General features: G+C 45.5%; 1 protein-coding gene across 4 annotated transcripts in view; it reads left to right on the top strand.

The window, feature by feature from the left end:
• Positions 1-5,819: 5,819 nt before the first annotated feature.
• Positions 5,820-19,055, top strand: part of nrp1a (neuropilin 1a) — a 73,539-nt gene continuing 60,303 nt past the window's right edge. For 2 of the 4 annotated variants that reach the window (XM_055037363.1, XM_055037360.1), the window contains exons 1-3: positions 5,820-6,485; positions 7,826-8,391; positions 10,212-10,386. In XM_055037363.1, coding sequence (XP_054893338.1) covers positions 8,325-8,391; positions 10,212-10,386 — 242 coding nt within the window. In that variant the 5' untranslated portion in view covers positions 5,820-6,485; positions 7,826-8,324. The other 2 variants (XM_055037361.1, XM_055037362.1) reach the window with 2 other exon arrangements.

The following is a 19,055-nucleotide window of genomic DNA, read 5'->3' as shown; positions in this document are numbered from 1 at the left end:
GGATTGTAAGCGGGTTTCCAAACCTCAGCGCTCTGCTGTTCCCGTTTTTGTTTCTTCTCGGCCACGGAGATGAAACCTCAGCGGTACTGAGGTAGCGGCGAGACCGGACCCGCTGCCGAGGTTCTCAGCAGAGCGGGGATGTTTTGTGGCTTCTACTGTTTCCTGCGTCCTCACCCAGGCCTCTCTCTATCGCAATCGGAAGAATGCGAGCTCTCCCCGGTTCCTGTTTGCTTCTCCCTGTGCTCTGTTTTGGAAGCCATCCGACCCCTCGTCTTCCCTCCGGGTTCGCTCCAACTGCACACATTCCGCCCACGATTACAACACAAAGTTTTGAAGGTGTGTCATTTTGCGCCGAGGAATTTGCCGGAGAGAGTGTGTGAAACGCTCTTTGCCCGATAATTATCAACAGCTGCCACAAGTGTGAAACAGGTACAGCAGCTGCTTCACTCCGAGAGCTCGTATAGTTCCTATTCACACGCATAATAATCCTTCACTCTGCACCTTTTTATAGACAGCAGTTGTCATGGAGTTCTCTTTGTCACAAATGCTGCATTTAAGTAGCAGTGGGTGATAAAGAAAATAGGATATTTAACACGGACTTCCAAGCCGCGTACAAGTCCAACCGTACTGACCCTGAAAAGTCGTGACTGGGGCACGATGTGGCGAGCAAACACCTCACGTCTCAGCTGTGATTCTGAAGCAGAAGCAGCACGCCAGACCTATCTACGAGGAACTCACTCTGGATTCCATGACATCAGGGCCGGCTCGCCGTAACCTGTCATTTGGGGCAGCGGAGCTAAAAATATCCAACATTACTGTGCAGCTGCAATCAGGGAATGGACGAGATCCGTGAACGCGTGGTTTGACCCGTTCCCCTGAGGACGGGGAGCAGATTTGAATATCACAAAGAAGACAAGTTTTTTTTGTGTGTAAGCCTCATATTTGGAGGAGATGATTGAATCATTTTAGGGATGCTGTTAGGGAATAAGATGAACTCTTTCATTAGTTTAGTTGGCGGATTTAGCCTCCTGCACGCAAAAAAGACAAGTGTTCCAATCGATAACATTTAAATACAACAGTTTGGAGGAAGAAGTCACAAAAATGACATATTAGAAATTGCTCTAGTTACCCAGTGGCCAGGAACAAATTTGCTTGATTTATCATGTTGCCTGGTTCTGTTTCTCTTGTTCATCTTTTAAGTTCAGATTAAGGTCACTTCAAGACTCATGGACATGATTTCTGTTTGTTGGTGCATTCAAACCCAAATACGACGCATGCACCAAACTAATCTAATCAAACTGGAAGAACATCAACGACACTGAGGCACCAGTTACGTTGCCTGAGAAATGCCTTTCAAAAGTATTCCCACTTCTTAAACTGGACAGCTAGAGTCAAGTCCTTTGCGGTCTCATTTGTTTTACATGTAGCTCCATCCATCCATCTTTTCCATCAGTTCCTGAACTCATGAACTCGGGAGGTGCCGCCACCGTACTTTTCCATGGACGTGTCAGACTGTGCAGTAATTGGTTTTGCATGTAGGCCAAAAAATGTCGCCCGGTGTTCATCTTCTTGTGATGCCTAAATTCCTTGTGGAAAAATGTCAGAGACTTATGAAAGCATGATATAAGCGTCAGCTTTCTTCTGTTAGTTATGACTCACTTGTCCTGGTTTCTGAATCATCTCGGTTGTAGTTTAGGAGGACGGCTGTGTCTTGCTAGTGGCGCCAGACTCTTTCCGTTTCAGTTTTGTTTCAGAACTTCACCTGGCTTTAGATTTCTGACCAAACTTTCTTTCCATCTGGTTTTCATGTTTGTTTGCTAAAGTTTATTAAGTAGCGTCTGGAGTCCTTCCACACATTACCTTGACTCATGCCGAGATCAGATTCCACACAGGTTAGCTCTTTGTCAATTAAGTGACTTCTGCAAACAGTTGATTGCTTCGGAATTTATTTGTGGGTATCAGAGCAAATGAATGTTACACCTCTGAGATTTTCATTTCTTTGTTGTAATCTCAAATCAATTTCCTCCAAATTCACAAGTCACGGGACACATCGCAGTCTCGGTTGCCGCAACGTTCGCCAGGCCCTGTACAGTCCCCAGTTTAAAATCTATTCAGGATTCCTGGAAACTGAACTCAGCAATATTTCTGCAGAAATGTTTCTTAATGAGAACATTCCTTCCCTCATGACTTACTCAGAGCTAATCATCAGCGATAGCACAGAAAGAATTGTTTCCTTTGTGAAGCAAAGACCCGAGTTATTGGAGGGCAGAGGGTCATGGAGCCTGGTAGAGCATCATACCCTCATGCAGGAGACCAATGATTATTTATAGACAAATAATATGCCTTTTTTTGTTAGCACTCCAGTTTACTACCTGTAACTATGTCATATTTAATTTGGCTGTTTATTGAATTGTATTGTTCAAACATGTGCACCAGATTATGCTGCTAATGGGCCAGGCACAAGCACAACTTTTAAACAAAATCTGGTCCAGGCATTAGATGGAGCGTGGGACGTGGGAGTCGCAACTACCACATACTGACACGCAGTCAGTATGTTGGGAAACAGCTTTAGCCTAGCAAGTGGCTATAGACACTGATCCACAGCAAATGGTGAGGAAACGTCATCCTGACAGACTGACTCGATCGTCGGTGCCGAGTCTACGCGCCTCCATCAGCAGGAGTACACCATGCTGTCACTGCTGCATGCATGCAGTGATTTATATTACAGTTAATATGAACTTCTACATATGCTGCTTGTTTCACTGGAATAGGAGGAATATTGCTTGTTGACGCTTCCGGTTTTTAGAATTGTTAAAACAGACATGTTTGTTGTTTTTTAGGGTGTGTTGGGTGGATTAAGTTGCTTCTGGTTCAAAAGGGGAGGGGAAAAAGGACAAGAGTGATTCCAGAAGGACAAAGAGGGAGTTGCGCTCCGTGTTCTCTGAGGTTTGTGTGTCGTTTCCTTCGGTAGTTGTCGGTGCAGCGCCACCACTGGCGATGAGGTGCAGTGTGAAAGCCAGCCGCTCCAGCTGAAAACCTTACAAACGTTGCGATTTTGGTCCCCAGTCGAACCAAGTCCACTGGACCATCAGGTGTGAAAACACAGTAAGTCTTCAAAAACCTCACCATCATATGTTGTTTCGTTTATTTGTAGTTTTTTTTTTTTTTTTTTGCCTGCTGTCCTCTCTTTCGGCCACTCAAAGAAGCCATTGCGCTTCCTTTTCTTTTTTCGTCTTTTCTTTTTACCCCAACCACCAACAGAAGCATAGAAGTTTGAACAGAAATAATAAAACCCTGCGTGGATTCTTGGCAGCTGCCTCGGAGACAGGCCTCTCAGTCGAAAACCAGGCCCAACGCTCCTCGCCTGTCCATTTTCCCCCTGACTCATTCATGTCGGTGAATAAAGGGCAAGCTAATGAAATCAAGACAGCTGCTCGCAGGAGCAGTAAAACGTCTGCTTTTGTACCAAAGCTAATTATTCATCAGGGCCGCAGTAAAGATTAGCACGGATGTATATGAAGAAGCAAATCCTTTAAATGGCTCTTTTATTGTTCTCCCACTGCCACCCTTTGCCCCTCGCCCCCTCAACATCCACCCTCATTTTAGATATGTCACTGCCGGGGTGTGTGTGTGTGTGTGTGTGTGTGTGTGTGTGTGTGTGTGTGTGTGTGTGGGAACCCCTTGTGAAATGGCTCTGAGCCATTGTTCCTGTTTTATCCCGATGACACCGAAGACTTGTTAGAGCTACCTCTGATAGAGATGCCCAGCAAAAGTTTGAACACTGTTATCAGCGAAACGGAGAATGACTGAGAATAAAGCCACTGGGAATAAAATAATCTTTGGGAATAAAATAAAGTGATAATAACCAACATGCAAGGATTGAGAAGCCTGTCTTGGTCTACTGAGACGTGGAAAACAATTACCATATGGATGTGTAACCACAAAACAATATTAACCTATTTGAATTGAATGAACCAAAGTGTGAATAAACTAAAACTACCACCTAAACTAAGGAATACAAAACAATATTTGGCTAATATAACTAATGAAAGTCACCAAGCACACTCCAAAACTAAATAAAACTGAATTAGATGGAATTGAATTATTAGATGAACAAAAAGTAAAAACTTAAAACTAAACTAGAGTTGAAAAAAGTGAATTTACACGCCTGATTTGACCACACAGTGCATCCATATTATTCACCAGATTGTTATTATCGTTGCTATTAATAACCCCACGTGAGGACAGTTCAGTGAGTGCACTGAACTGACCTCTGAACTCAGCAGTTCTCAAAGAGGCACAGCGGCGCGCGCCTCCTGCTCGGCTGTGCTCCTCCAGCTCTGACGCCCCCTTCAGGGCAAAAAGTGTCCCGACCACGGAGGTCTGCAGCCTGGAGATGTCCGCTCATTGCAGACAACTGAACTTCAGTTCCGAACTCTGGCAGGTTTAAGCCTTTAAAACCTGCCAGAGTTTTAAAGGCTCTTCCCCTTTAAAAAGGAGAAGAACTGTTTTGGGCTTTTTTTAAAGGGGGGAAAAAAGCATTGTGTTTAACTCTCACTTCCTGTTATTAGAATTTTGCAATGAGATGAACACGTTATATTATTTTTTCTTTTTTTTTGTTGTAGTAATGAGACATATCTCCAGACATTTCTTCGTGGATTTCTTTGGCAACTTCAGCAAGTCTCTTTTGTTTCCAAGAGTATAACATGAGCTACGTTGCCTATGAGGAGGATTAGTATGAGATGGGCTTTTATAATACCCCCCATTTATAAAAGGACAATGTATGTATTATATTGCATTGTATTTATTATGAATTTAATTACATATTATGTATTTTCCAGCCATTTTATAGCACAGTCGCGTAAATATGTCACCTTCAGTTGTTATGAATATCCCAACAGAACTGAGAAAAAAAAAACTTAACTTTTCAATTTGACACCTTAAAATTTGGCTTGTCTCTTTAAGAAGCCCCTACTATTCAGACACTCCCCCTTTGGTTCCTCCATTATGCCGTTCACAACTGTTCTTAGGTGCGTTGGTCAAATAAGTTGCAAATCAGACTCTGTCCTTCTCGGTGTTACCACATGCTAGTAGTTGCTGCTGCTAGTCTGGAGGAGCCGAGTGGAGAGGCACAAGGCGTGGAGTGATGGGTGACAGGAAGAGGAGGAGGAGCTCTGCGGAAATAGGCGGGGCTTTGTGAGAGCAAGCGCTTTGGCACCTCTCACTGGTTCCAAGGGAAACTAAAGGATTTCTAAAACATGCAATGAAAGGATCAAAGCAACAGCCCAGTTATGTTTTCGATGAGAGAATAATTACGACAGGTTAATATATATTTTATATTTCCCAATTTCTTTTTTCTTTGTTGTTGTCTTTTGCTATACCGCATAATTCCATATAAGGATCCAACGGGATAGAGCCATCATGCTCCATAGTATCAATAAGAAAGAATAATCATTTCATTACAGAGTGGTGCGGTTTTACACAGGCTACAAGACAAACGCGTGACGTCGCCTGCAGTTCAGCAGTGATATTAACACGATATGCCAATGGGGGCTGCATGTGTGACCTCAACGCTCGTCTCAATATCCTTCATCATCCTCGTGAAGCTCCGCCGCTCCTCTGGAGTTGGGAGATAGAATCAGAGCCCCCCCCCCCCCCCCCCCCCCCACTCCCCCCAATATCCTTATAAGGCTTCTGGACGCCGTCCTGCGGCGTCGCTCCGCTCTTTATCATTGGAGAATATCAGGCAGGCAGGAGGGAGGTCGTCGGTGAAAGGATCACAACTGGGAGATAGATCTCCTCATTGAGGATGCGCGTGTATTTTTATTTTTTTTTTCGTTTTTCATTCTTTCCTTATTCTTGTCTTCTGTTTACTGAGACTTTCTGGCGCATCCAATAAAGGCTGCAGGCTGACGGAGAGCGAGCGAGCGAGCGAGCGAGAGCGCGAGCGGCCGGGCGGCTGCGTGAAATCTGCACGTCGATCGCAGAGCCCGCACGCGCACGCGGTGGAGGGAGGCTCGCGCGCATCCGTCGCTCTCCTCTAGTAAAAAAAGGGGGGCGTGTTGGGCTGGCGCGAACTCAGACCCTCCCTCATTTGCATCAGTCAGTGGAAGGAGCGGAGAGACGCGCGGCGCGCGGAGAGGAGCGCAGGCAGAGACGGGAGGAAAGTTATTTAAAAAAGATTATTTTGGGGGGTTTTCTTTTTCTTTTTTTCTTTTTTTTTTTTTTTTTTTTTTGCTTTTTATTCTTGAGAGAGGCGTTATATTTTGGGAACCTCTCCTCACTCTCCTGTCCTGGCTGCGGTCGGGGTCTGAGCTGTGACAGCCCCGCTGAACGAGAGCCGGAGAGAGGCGTTCACATAGCGGGGGGAGGACCCGTCTGCACGCCGGGCGGAGGAGCCGCTCTCCCGGGCAGCGACCGCGCGCTGAGCGGCCCCCTTTTCCCCTCCCAGCCTCCGGGACTCTGCGGGCGGCTCGAAGTTGGAGGTGAACTAAGTTTCTGCTCGCTTTTGGGAGATATTGTCCTCGTCGTTTGTTTAAGGAGATCAAAAGGGAAGAATTTCGGATCGCGCACTTTGCTCTGTTCCGCTCCTGTTGGAAAGCAGAGAGAGAGAGAGAGAGAGAGAGAGAGAGAGAGAGAGAGAGAGAGAGAGAGAGAGAGAGAGAGAGCAGGGCTGGATGCCTGCCGGTCCGCGGATCAGCAAGACGCAGGTGAATGCAGATGTTTTTATATATTTTTTTTTTACTTCACCCGCAAGATTGACAGAAAAGCTGACGCAGAATCCCGTAAAAGAAATGTTCAAAAACCTCTTTTCATTTTTCTTTTTCGTTATTATTTTTTCTCTCCCACAGAGAAATCCGTGAATTTGACCGTTTTGACCAAATCCAAATATCAAACTCTCTCCTCTGCTCCTGGTCGTTAATGAAAATTGCACCACGGTTAACATGCAACACACTTTTCTACTGTTTTATGTCACAATCTCCAATTTCACCGCGCTGCGTGTTGTGCGTCAGGCTTCCACGCTCTCTCTCTCTCTCTCTCTCTCTCTCTCTCTCTCTCTCTCTCTCTCTCTCTCTCTCTCTCTCTGATCCAGCAGCTGAACGGCTTGCAGGCTTTGCTGAAACGTTCGCCTTCATCGATTTCCTCTAAATTTCAGAGCGCCCGGTTTAATGGTGTCACGGCGGCGGGGCGGGTTTTAACAAACAGGCGCACTGGTGCGCAAAAATAATAATTAAAGAACAAAAATCACAGAGAAAGAAAGAGAGAGAGAGAAAAAAAATGAAATAAATACAGTTATGTGTGGGGGGGTGATCCAGCTCCACTCCAGTTTGTGTGAGAAGGAGATGAGTGTTGGGTCAGGACTCAGGGGAAGTTTCGCAGCGATCACCTGAAAACAAAAGAAGCCAATTTGGATGAATTAAATAGTCTGTTTATGGTGGTCCTGTTGTTACCCAGTCGGGGCCCGGAGCAAGAGTGTCCTGTTGAGTCACTACATCTTCCATTACTGTTTTTGTGAGACAGGATAGGATGGTGGGAGGGAGAGAGAGAGACAGAGAGAGAGGGAGAGAGAGAGAGAGAGAGAGAGAGAGAGAGAGAGAGAGAGAGAGAGTCTTGTCACTTGACGAAGCTCTCTTGCTCAGTGCCTCAGTGTTCAACTCCGCTCACATATAAGGATCCTTCCAGACAGGTTGGCTATAATCAAACCAATCACTCTCCTCCACGGGCGCAGAGAAGCAGTTAAAAGGCGCAGAGCGCGCGCCTTAATAAGCAGCTTACAATCTTCCTGCTTTATTTTTATTATTATTTTTTTTCCCCCTTTGTGCAGTCCCACAGCCAAGGATTATTGTCCGTCATCCAAAGGAGTAAGGGGACGCAAGGTGGAGGACTGGAGGACTCGCATCATTCGGCGTCTCCGCGGTGGAAATGGCAAGGCGGCCGCTGGAGAGAGGAGAGCAGCCGGCGCAGGAGAGGAGCCGGAGCCGGAGCTGAGTGACAGGATGCCCGCGACCTGACTGCTCGCAGCACCGATTCAGCCTGGAGTTTTTTCCCCTCTTTTTTTGTTGTTTTAAATTTTTTAATTATTTTTTGATTGTTTTTGCTGCTAAAGTACATTTCGATTTTTTTTTTTTTTGGGGTTTTAGTTTCGTTTTCTTGAACTGTAACGGAGAGACATTAAGAAAGAAACATACAAAAAAAAAACGCTTTTGGAGGATTTTTCTTTGAAAAACAAATACTTCTTCTTTTCCCGGAGTGCTTTTGTTTTCTTTTCTTTTCTTGTCCTTCTTCTTCTTTTCCCCCTCATTTTCGGAGGAGACAGAACGAGGATGCATTGTGGATTAGTTTCTGTCCTGTTCATGGGATTCCTCGCGGTGCTCGGGGCTTTTAAAAACGGTAAGTGTGACATTCGACACGAGTGCAGATAAAGCCGTTGTGTACCCAGCAAAGCCGCGTAATCCCGCTGTTTTCCCCGCAGATTAGCCCCTCTCTGATCTGCGCTGATCTTTGGGCAAACTCTCCAGTCCGACATTGACGTCAGTCTAAAGTCTGCTGGAAAACATCTGAACTGTCTTGAAAACTTAGATTAAAAAAAAAAGTTAAAAAAAATTATTCATATTTTTCATTCTTATTTTCAATTATAGTATGAAAAGTTTCTTTATTGAACTCCAGACATGTTTATTGCTTTTTAAATCTGCACACTGAAGCCTAACAGAGGCAATAATGGATTGTTTGTCGGATTTATGACGCAGTCAAGAAAAGGGCATCTGCTATATGTGTGCGTTAATTGACTCAAGCATCCAGTGCATGTTCAGTATTATAATTATTATTTAGATCCAAAAAAATAAAATAAAATAAATCAAAGGGCTCATGTTGACGGCAGTTGCTTTATAAATAAATATATAGCTGCAGGAAGAAAAAAAAAAAGTGGGCCTTTAAAAATAGACTCTGCCTATTTTTAATGATGAAACGCGCTGTCAGGATGAGGGAAGTTTGGAGGAGCAGATCAGCCCGACTTCAAAAAAAAAGAAACCCACAAACTTTCAGCAAAGCGACTGTGCGCTCAGACTCCCTACCAATCTCTGACTGTGTGCTTGTTGGAATATTCAACACAAAGGCGATGTGCCTTCTTGTCTGTCTGGAGGTCGCGTAACCACGCGCGCGTGGCAGAGTGGAGTTCTGGGAGGAGAGGGAGGGGGGGGGGGGGAGACACGCGCTCGTGATAAATAATTAGTTTGCCCTAATTTTCCTTTTTCTTGTTTTGAAACGATTAATCTCCAGTTTCGATTCAGTCGATCAAAATCGATTGAAAAAAACAAAAACAAAACAAAAACGATCAAAGCAAGAAGTTTTTTTTTCGTGACCTTACACTTTAAAAACGAGTCTTCAGTGTTAACCCATTCAAATGACTGACGGCTTTAATCAACTGTACCCCCGCACGTGCGTGTAGTGGTAAAAAAAAAATATATATACTTAACCACTTTGTTAACAAATCCCCAACAACATTGCATTTGAACTTTAGAGCTGCGGTCGGCGTGGTTAGACTTCACCCTGAGATGTGAGGTGTTCTGCAGAGAACATTTATTGGCCAGAAGTTGGGAGAAGTTAAAAAAAAACAAGCCGTCTTCAGACTTTGAGGTTCGCAGAGTCTCTGTGTGTTGAAGTCTCCGGCTCGTTCAGCTGCAGCCTTGAGACAATACAGCAGCAACGTCGAAACTCGCTCAGCCGCCTTGAGGCAACAGTTGACCCTGAATACCACATCTTAGTCGTGGTTGTCAAGGGAAACGGCTTGATGCACCTCGTTAAAGCACATTTTTTGTTTTATATAGGTACATACATATAGGCTGCATATATATATATATATATATATATATATATATTATATATATATATATATATATATATATATATATATATATATTGTCAAGTCTAAATTAAATAGGCTTCAGCTCATATCACTGCGTGTCGGTTGGCAGACATCTTGGTTCAAAAACGTCCAAATAAAACGCGGTTTTCATGGTCAAACTCAAACAGTCGCTTTTTGTTTTGTTTTTTACCAGTGTGACTGAAATGCTGACTCTTGTGTTTTCCTTTTTAAAGGAATTGAAATATCTTTTGATGATGACTGTTGGTTAAGGGTTTTTCTCTTTTTTTTTTTTGGCGCGACATGCAATACTCTTTTAAAGGGCACGTCTCTCGCTCCCCCCCCTCTGCAGATAAATGCGGAGGCAACATCAGGATCTCCAGCGCCAACTACCTCACGTCGCCCGGATACCCGCTGTCCTACCCGCCCTCTCAGAGGTGCACGTGGGTCATCTCGGCGCCGGGCGCCCACCAGCGGATCCTCATCAACTTCAACCCGCATTTCGACCTGGAGGACCGAGAGTGCAAGTGAGTGATGACAAAACACACGCGCCGTCTGTCTGGACGCTTTTCGGAACCCCGTTCAGGATCCGTGTTCGCCCAGAAACCTGTGTTCCGATCATGAGCGCGTGTGCATGTCAGGTGCGCGCGCGTGTGTGTGTGTGTGTTGTGTTTTGTTGGAGAGATTCTCCTTCCCCCATCCCCCTGGCTTTCCTTCTTCCCTTTCTCCCTTATTGCACGTGAAACTGCGCCATCTAGCGTCTAACAGCGCCAACAAGCAATCATGAAGCGATCCTTTCTGCGGTGAGACAGAAGGATGAAGGAATGTCTCGTCCCTGCTGTTTGGTTTTGGGAGAGTCCGTCATTTTTGCGTCTTTGTGGTGTGAAGTCACCGGGCTGTGATATTGATTAGACTTTTTATTTATTTTCCTTTTTGCTGGGCCAAATTCTTTCTCAAAGTTATGTCTGCTGGGGTTCAGTTTGTGAGAAAGTGAACATCAAATCCCAAGTCAAGACTCATTCTCGTAACTCAACAAAGCCGTGAGAGGTTCCTGGAGATCGACTGCTGCTTTTGATATCAGAGTCGGAGCTTCCATATTTCTCCAACGGCGGCTTCAATATTTGTGATACGACTCATGGCTCAGAGTGGCATCGCTGTCAGGGGGTGGCTGATTTCAGGATTCCCATTCTTTGCTGGATTAATAAGCTGCTGGATGCTTCCTAAGGAATCCGGATTGCATTTCACCATGTCTAGTTTGAAACTTTGAAAACTTGGATTGGACAGACCTGAGTGGATATGACTCTACACTGAACAGAAATTCTTTAAAACATAGCTGAAGATTTCATAAACCTTTATTCTGTCTCTGAAAACACCAACATGTTTTCGGAATAGTTGAAACTCGACTGTACCCTACAATAATTGATATAAATTGGCCCTTATTTCCTTAATTTTGGGAGATAAGTGATCGGTCGATCACAAACTAGTAGTCTTATCCACAAGTCTTACTTACCTCGGCGAAGGTCTTAAAATCAAACACTGACCTCTTCTGCCTCGATGTGAGAGAGACTCGACTGACAGCTGTCACTAGTCACCTCACTGTTAAAAATTCAGCGACTTTCTTCCTATGTTTAGCCACACTTCTTTCTAACAACAACAACAAAACGGTATTGTCCAAAATCGGAATCGGCAGGTCAGGCTTTCCGGTCACCGGAGATCAGCTGGAAAACTGCGCTTGGTACACCCCTAGCAACTCTAAAACATGCATCGCAGAAGGATGGGCTCGCCAACAAACTCCCAACTTGTTAAAAGCGACCTTTAAATCGGGGCCGCTCTGTGACGGTCTGGTGACTGATCGTCCTTGGACTCGTGAGCCACGAGCTGCTGCACCCAGCAAAAGGCTAAGCAGCCGGCCTATTGTCAGGCAGGTAGCCTGAGCCTCTGAAACCAGAGACAGTCAGTAATGTGATGAGGCTGTGTCAGTGCGGGTGCCCCGAGGTGAGCTTTGCTGGGCTCACTGCCTCGCTCTGATTGCTCGTCTCTCTGCATGCGTTTGCATGCGTGTGTGTGTGTGTGCGTGTGTGTCGGCCCTGTTCTGTCTCAGCTGTTTGTTTACGCTGCAGGGCCTCCGGAGAGCACAGAGCTTTGCTGGATCCTGTTACTGTATCCCCGCTCCACCCAAAATTGGGACCCTACGCTTCCCTTTGTGCTCCTTGAATGGTCCCCCGTATACACTCGCGGCAGCTTCCCTTTTTCTTTTTTTTTTCTTTTCAAACCTTAGATTTAAATCCCACTTTAACCTTTCTTTACTGCTGCCAGAGATTTATGGCAGGCTATGAATGGTGCTGTCTTTTAGCAGCTGGATGCTCTTTGAAACTGCTTTTGGTTCCAGTGTCACCACCAGAGGGAGGGGGTGGTTGAATATGAATGAGGTCTAATATGTAGAAACAGAGGGTGAGGAAGGGTCAGCAACAATGGGCTGTGTTAATCTAATTAGTCAGGAATGTACATCTTAGACATGGTGGAGGCAGAATTCGGTTCCTCCAGGCCTCCTGGAAGTGAGTTTTCTTCTGGTTTGGGGGAGGCGGAGCCCTCGCTCCTCGAAGAGACACCGAATGTCAGCAGAACTCGGTTATGTCTGAGGAACTTCCTCAACTCCATTGCTCTATTGAATACTGCTATTAGTGGGAAGAAGCAGTAAAAATGAATTTATCCGTTGACCAAGATGAAAAAACCTGCCAAAACACACACAAAACGTCTCGATTCCTGCGACAATCAGCGTTTTTCTTTGATGAAACGCTCATTGGAAGCGGGCGTCAGCACCGGCGCTGTGGTCAGAAAGGTTCCTAATCGCTTGTTTCCAGGATCCGTTAACAAACGACCCTGGCAGACGGCCGTGAAACCCGAGTCTGGAACCGATTCACGTGGGCCTCGCAGAGCTTTCACTCAAAAACTGGAGTGGCCCCTATCGGTTCCTTTATGCGCCCCGACTTTAACTCTATGAGCCGTTTCATTTTTAATGTTTTTAGTGCAGAGGTTTTAATGGGACTTTAGTCACGCTTTGTGATGTATCCCAACTTCTGGAAAACTGGATCACTAAAGTCTTCAGTTTGGTCTCAAATGACCCTGTCAATTTTCTTCACAGAGTCTTAAAAATTCATTTCATTTGCTGTTTCTGTTTATTTATCATGCATATTTCAAATGTTTTCCACTTCCAGTGTTCAATGTTAGTTAGAGTTTAAAATTTATTGTTGGATGAGAATATGTTCATGCATTATTACGCCGTTACCCATCATATTACCTGAACGTGAACGAAACAACAATATTATCGTTTATCGCAATAACTCCTGGGACAATTTACCGTCCGGAAAAATTTGTTCTGTGGACACAACATAGTTGCACCATAAGGGTGTCAGTGTGAACAAAGTATTAAAAGATTGTAGAGCGCTACAATTATATATTTAATCCCCTAAACCTTTCCTCATTTAGCACCAACAAATGTCAAAACACTTTATGACACATATGCTTTCGTAATACTCTTTTATGTGAAAAACCAACACAAAGCGCAGCATAATTGTGAACTAAAATTTAAATGATGCATGGTTTACAACATTTTCATTTTCAGAGGAAAACCATTAAAAAAGTATGTGGCATGAATTTGGATTTAGACACAGCTAAATGTTTACAGAAGCACCATCTGCTCCAGTTCCCACTGCAGGTCTTTCACAGCGTGTCTTTCTACCAGCTTCACCGGTCTGGAGGAGAAACTTTATGCCTTTTCTGCTCAACTTCAGTCAAGCTGGGAGGCCAGCACCTTTGAACTGCAGCTCCCTGTCTCAGTTCCTTCAGACTAGCCAGCAGCAATTAGCAAGCACCTGGTAGAACTGCTTGTCTGCTGAGATCATTCCACGAGCTCCATCCCGGTGTCACGCTGGTAAAAACGTTGTTAAAGGCTTAATACAGGAGCCATGTTGTAATAACTTCCTGAAGGGTTTCAGAAAGAGTTGGAGTTCTTTTTCTTTTTTTTAAGAGACAGAGGACCAATTTCAAAGTGTTAAATTACAAAGCCAAATTTCTTTTAAGTCATGTCTGACCTGTACAGAATTTTTATAATAACCGAAGGTAAAGACTATCAGTGTGCTATAAAATAGCACTATGTGCCTGAATAACGCATGAGATTCTGCCCCTTTCAACATAACACCTTCTTTTGGTTTTCTTCTTGCCACTCTTAATCCCCACCCCCCAAAAAAAAACAATAAAAAATACACTGAGGTTTGTGGCTGCAATGTGACAAAGAGAAAAAAGTTTAGAGGGTATTAACACTTTCTTTTTTTCCAAGGCACCATTTGAGTCAGTTGTACAGTTGGGCAACATTTGAGTTGGACGTATTAGAATCCCCATCGCAGCGCCACTCACCAAATCAGCCCTTCCATAATGGAAACTGATGAGATCCAGAATGCCTTCCTTATCTGATAGGCTGCTAAAGCGAGTGGGGGTTGGACGGCGCTCACAATGCATGCTTCACTGCCCTGCCACACAATCTAATTAGCGGGCCAGTGGAACACACATGCACCGCATGGTCCTCCGACATGGGCCTTATCAGCAAACCAAACAAGAACCACTCAAAGAGGCGCTCGTAAAAAATAAAGAAAAAAAACAACAAAAAAAAAACAAGTCTTTGCAGAGTGGAGTCTGGCTGCCGTTTCATGGGCGCGCTACCCTTGACAGGTTTGTTTAGGGAAGTGCAGAGGCCTGTATCCTGAGAGCGGCAGGAGGAAAACACTCCATCACAGAGATAAGGGGGGACTAAGTGAGCCTTGCGATTCTGAATGCACGACGTGTTTACCTTTCACGCACCGTTGTAGACTTTCACGGAGTGGAGACTTCACGGGGCGGGGCCGCCCTCCCCGCCGCCTCTCCCAGCTAATGAAGTTCGAGGGAAAAGGCGCGGGCCGCATCAAGACAAATATTTGAAGTCAATTTGCTGCAAAAATCAGCGGAATGAGCTAGCTGAGACGAGGTGAAACAAAGACACCAAGGTAAACAGATATGCTTGCGATCCACTCCCCTTCCATGCATCTAGTCTTTGTTCCTTGGGGGGGAGCTGATAAGGCCTGTCAGGCTCATCTGGAATGGAATGGAAACTTCAGTGGATTTAAATCGAAACAAGTGACAGAGCGGCAGACCCGATAGCCGATTCATCTGCTTTAACAGGAATACCGCGGCTTGCTGTTTTCTACTTCGAGGTTTGGTGAACTTTGAGATTCAGAACTTACTTTAACTTTCCCATCCTGACCCACGTCTCTGCTCCCCATGCTCTCGTCTTTCCCACCTCATCTTCTCCTGCTGACTCGAAAGTGGAGCGCCAACGATGTTTGGATCCGGCGAGCTCCTGACAACACCATGAATCTTTGATAGCGTGGGATTTGCTGACCAGAGCAGAAAGCGGCTCAGTGTTGAACACAATAAAATTCCTCGCAGTCAGTCAGTCAGAGATTCAGTCTTGTTTGTTTTGGAGGAGCAGAAGAGTTGGGTCGAAAACTAGAGCGGAAGACAGAAGTAGACTCAACCCTTCCCAGCTGTCTCTTGTGTCTGTGCTTCTCTACCAGGGTGTTATTGTTCTTCCCGGTCCGCCTCAGAAAATTCCACTGTGACAGCATTCGGGGTACACGGAGAGAAGTTTGAGATGAGACGTATGAGGCACCCGAGTGATTCGAGGAATGCTATTTCACAGGGGAAAGTGAGTGGAAACCTCTTGGCTCGCCACACTTCAAAAGCCAAAGTGGGGCCCGTCGCCTACATTCAGGTGCCAAAACTGAAAAATTGGAAGAGGAATATTAGCTTTCCTCAGTTTCCATTTCATTGCTCCTTTACATCTACATCCCACTGTGTTTTCCTCTTGTAGAGCTTCTTGGCCTGCTGGGAAAGAAAACATTCGCCACTGTGTACCTCATACAATAGACATCCTGTCTTCGCTGGCCTTTCTAAGTCTGCTCAAACCCATGAGAGCAGCTTGGGGAAGAAGAGGTGTTGACCTGCCCCACATCTAAAGCTGGGTCTGTCACGCGGAATCCCACTAACTCAGTGTCCTGTGAAGAGAGCCACCTGTTTCTAGGAAGTGTGGAGCAGAGGGGCTGGGGGGGGGGGAGGCCAGTCATTTTGTTAATGCCATTCATTCTGATTTGGCGGCTCTATAGCAAAGAACATTAAAAGGTTCACAGCGGGAAAGCAAGGAGGAATGATCACTTCTCACCACTCAGTGCAAGGCTTTTACCAGCAGATTATTGGTTTATCAGCCGTCGCCAGGGAGGAAAATAAACGAGAGAGAAATGCAGCCTTTCTTTGTCAATGGACCGTTGACATGGAGTTGTTTGGTTTGATCACGATCTGGTAGAGGACTTGTTTTCCTCTTTAAAGCACAAGTCAAACAGGCATTGTAGTCTAAAGTGGAGGCACAGAAACGGAACTTGATTGCGAAAGAGGCCCGCCGCTTCTTTTAACTACCGTCCTCATCAAAGACAGCAGAAAGTGTGCAAGCCGGTATTTTCCACAACAATAGACCCCCACAGTTCATAGCAGTGGAAATCAAATTAGGCCTTAAATTGCAAACTGAAGCGGGCGCCCCTCTGAAGAAGAGGTTGTCAGAAGAGCAATTCACTCTAAGTACGACTTGTTTGCGCCTCAAGCCAATTATACCCTATGTTGTTAGCATGGTGAAAAGGTGCAAAAAGAAAAGACATCCTGCGATTTAAACGTCTGCTTGAGATGCGGCGGTGCTGTTCACTGAAGGGGCGGCATTTAAAGACAAAAGAGGAGCAAAGCTGCAGCACTCATGTGCTTTTGAGTGCTCACCTTGTTAATTAAGTCGAGGGCAAAGACTCCCGGACAGGAGACAGAGATGTTGGATGTGACAGCCATTGGCCTTCACATTCATTACTCTTTCTTTTTATTTCCTTTAACTGTAGAGGGGTTACTTCCTGGCTAATGAGCAGGATTAAAATAGGTCATTGTGAGCGTGTGTGCGCGCATAAGGTTGTTGAATGTCTTTTTTTTTTTAAATCCACCGGTGAAGTGTTTCACCTTGGCCGCAGCTTGGAAGGGCAGTCTGATTGAAAAGCTTTCTGGCCGTGGCATCTGCCGTCCTCCCCGCTGCTCTGTCACCGCTTTGATTCATGCACAGCCTGACCACAACTGGGAGGCGAGCCACTCTGCCTCACAGCGGGACGCGAGTTCCCCCCTCGCAGCAGAGGGAGCAGAGCAAGGCAGGCCGACGGAGAGGAGGAGGAGAGAAAGAGGTTCTTGCTCATAAATATAAGCCGCTGGGTTTCAAGCACCAGTCAGAAATCTGAGACAGCATGAAAGCGCCACACTCTCACATGTCCGTCTGTTTTGTTTCTTTTTTTATCTGATTGGACAGAGCCACTCATCGACTAGTAATGTGCACGAGCTGCTTTTGGGACGTTTCTTTTTTTTTCCCCTTTCAGCCTTGAACCGACACAAGCGTCCCCATATAGAAGTTTTTTTCTGGAATGACGCTGCGAACCACACAAACTGTAAACGTCTGGTGGCTGTTTTCTATCTTGCTTTTTATTCAGGAAAGATTTCAAGGAATGACCTATATGGGTTAGACAGAGGGAGTCTTTCTGTTGCCAATAATTTAGTCAGAAAAGAATTAGATTTAGCTGGACATTGTGGTTGTCTCTGCTGCACTTACACTTCACAAAATACAAGAAAAAACTATCTAATTTGGGAATGATGCTGAGTTCCTTCAAGTCATTGTTTTTAGGCAGCGTAGCATCACCTTGGCCAGTTGGTGAGCATTAGGGAACAACTTAAACAGGCCCCCTGTCCATCCCAACCTTGACTAGAGCCCTATGATTTTGATTGATGTGACTCCAGCTCGGCACAGGTTGTTTGTCGCCCTGATGCCCCTGTGCTTACCGGAGGGAGGACTCGGCAACCGTGGGGGTCCTAACTCATAAGTTCCCAGAGGTCCTTTGGTGAAGCCAAAGTTTGTGTGCAGTGGGTAAAGAGGGGAGGCTGGTATATGAAGCAGGAAGCCAAACTCTTGGTTCCCTGGGGTTATTTTGGGTTGCTATGTTTTCCCACAGCAGGCTGCAGCGTTGCTTGTGTTTGTGTTCCGTGATTGGGCCAGTGCAGCGGGGAAAACAGTGATTGATGGGTTGATACCCAGCTGCTCTCTGATTGACTTAAAGCCACTCGACAGTTCCTCGCTTTGTTTGCTCTTTGCATGATCTCGCCACCCTAAATTGCCAACATTAGTTGTGGTTTGTCCTTTTCATTGCGGCAACAATCGCATTCTCTTCGCAGCCCCCTATTTCTTCCATTAGAGAAGGAAAAATGTGAAAGAGGACAGCCTAACAGCAATCTTTTCTGGCATTATCTCAGTGGGCTAAAGTGCTGAAAGTATTATTAGTAGTCCGCTCCTCTGGCGCCTGGCCAGCCGTTCCAGGATGACCCCTGTGTGCACCAGATAAGTGACAGGAGAGGCTCTCAATAAGGCCTCAAATAAGTCAGGCAATGTTTGATTGTCAGGAGAGCAAGTGGGAAGTGTCACACTGTCCTTCAAACGTTGGCAGCAGGTGACTGACCAGCAGAAACTAAATCAGTTGTGTTGTGCCAAGAAATTTCCCCTCCTTGGCCGATGCCAGAGGAGATGTACCACTTGGCACGTGTCCTGCGCAGCATGGACTTTTTGGCCTCCAAAGTGCTCCATCATTGGAAAATCTGAGCTCTGTGTACGCAGAGGGAACATTGCCGGCTTAAAAAAAGACACAAGAGATGGGGATTTAAACGTCAGACTCCACATTTTTGAATTGATCTACATTCAGAGGAAGCTGCCAGACTCGAACAACAGCGGATTACCTGCTTGCGCCTGCAAATATCCTTCCCTTATGGAAACATCCTATTCTTTATTATTATTTTTTTTATGTTTCCATTTCACTTTATGTCTGTTTCCTGTAAAGATGTAGAAATAGCCGTCTCCTGTTTGCTGGGTTGATTTAGACTGGCTCTGACTGTTTGGGTTAGGTGGGTACGCCATCCTCCTTAGCACTCCCAAGGGGTGTGAGCGCAAGTCCTCCATGTCCAGCCAGATGACCGGGTCATGATGCATCCAGCCAAGCCTGCTCTTTGACCCTCCCCACTGCTCTTCCCCTCTGTCAACTCTTTCACAGAC

Source organism: Poeciliopsis prolifica, unplaced genomic scaffold (assembly GCF_027474105.1).
Source record: "Poeciliopsis prolifica strain line A6 unplaced genomic scaffold, Auburn_PproV2 SCAFFOLD012, whole genome shotgun sequence".
Taxonomy (NCBI): Eukaryota; Metazoa; Chordata; class Actinopteri; order Cyprinodontiformes; family Poeciliidae; genus Poeciliopsis; species Poeciliopsis prolifica.
Note: the sequence above shows the minus strand (reverse complement) of the source record. Positions and strands in the feature narration are given on the sequence as shown.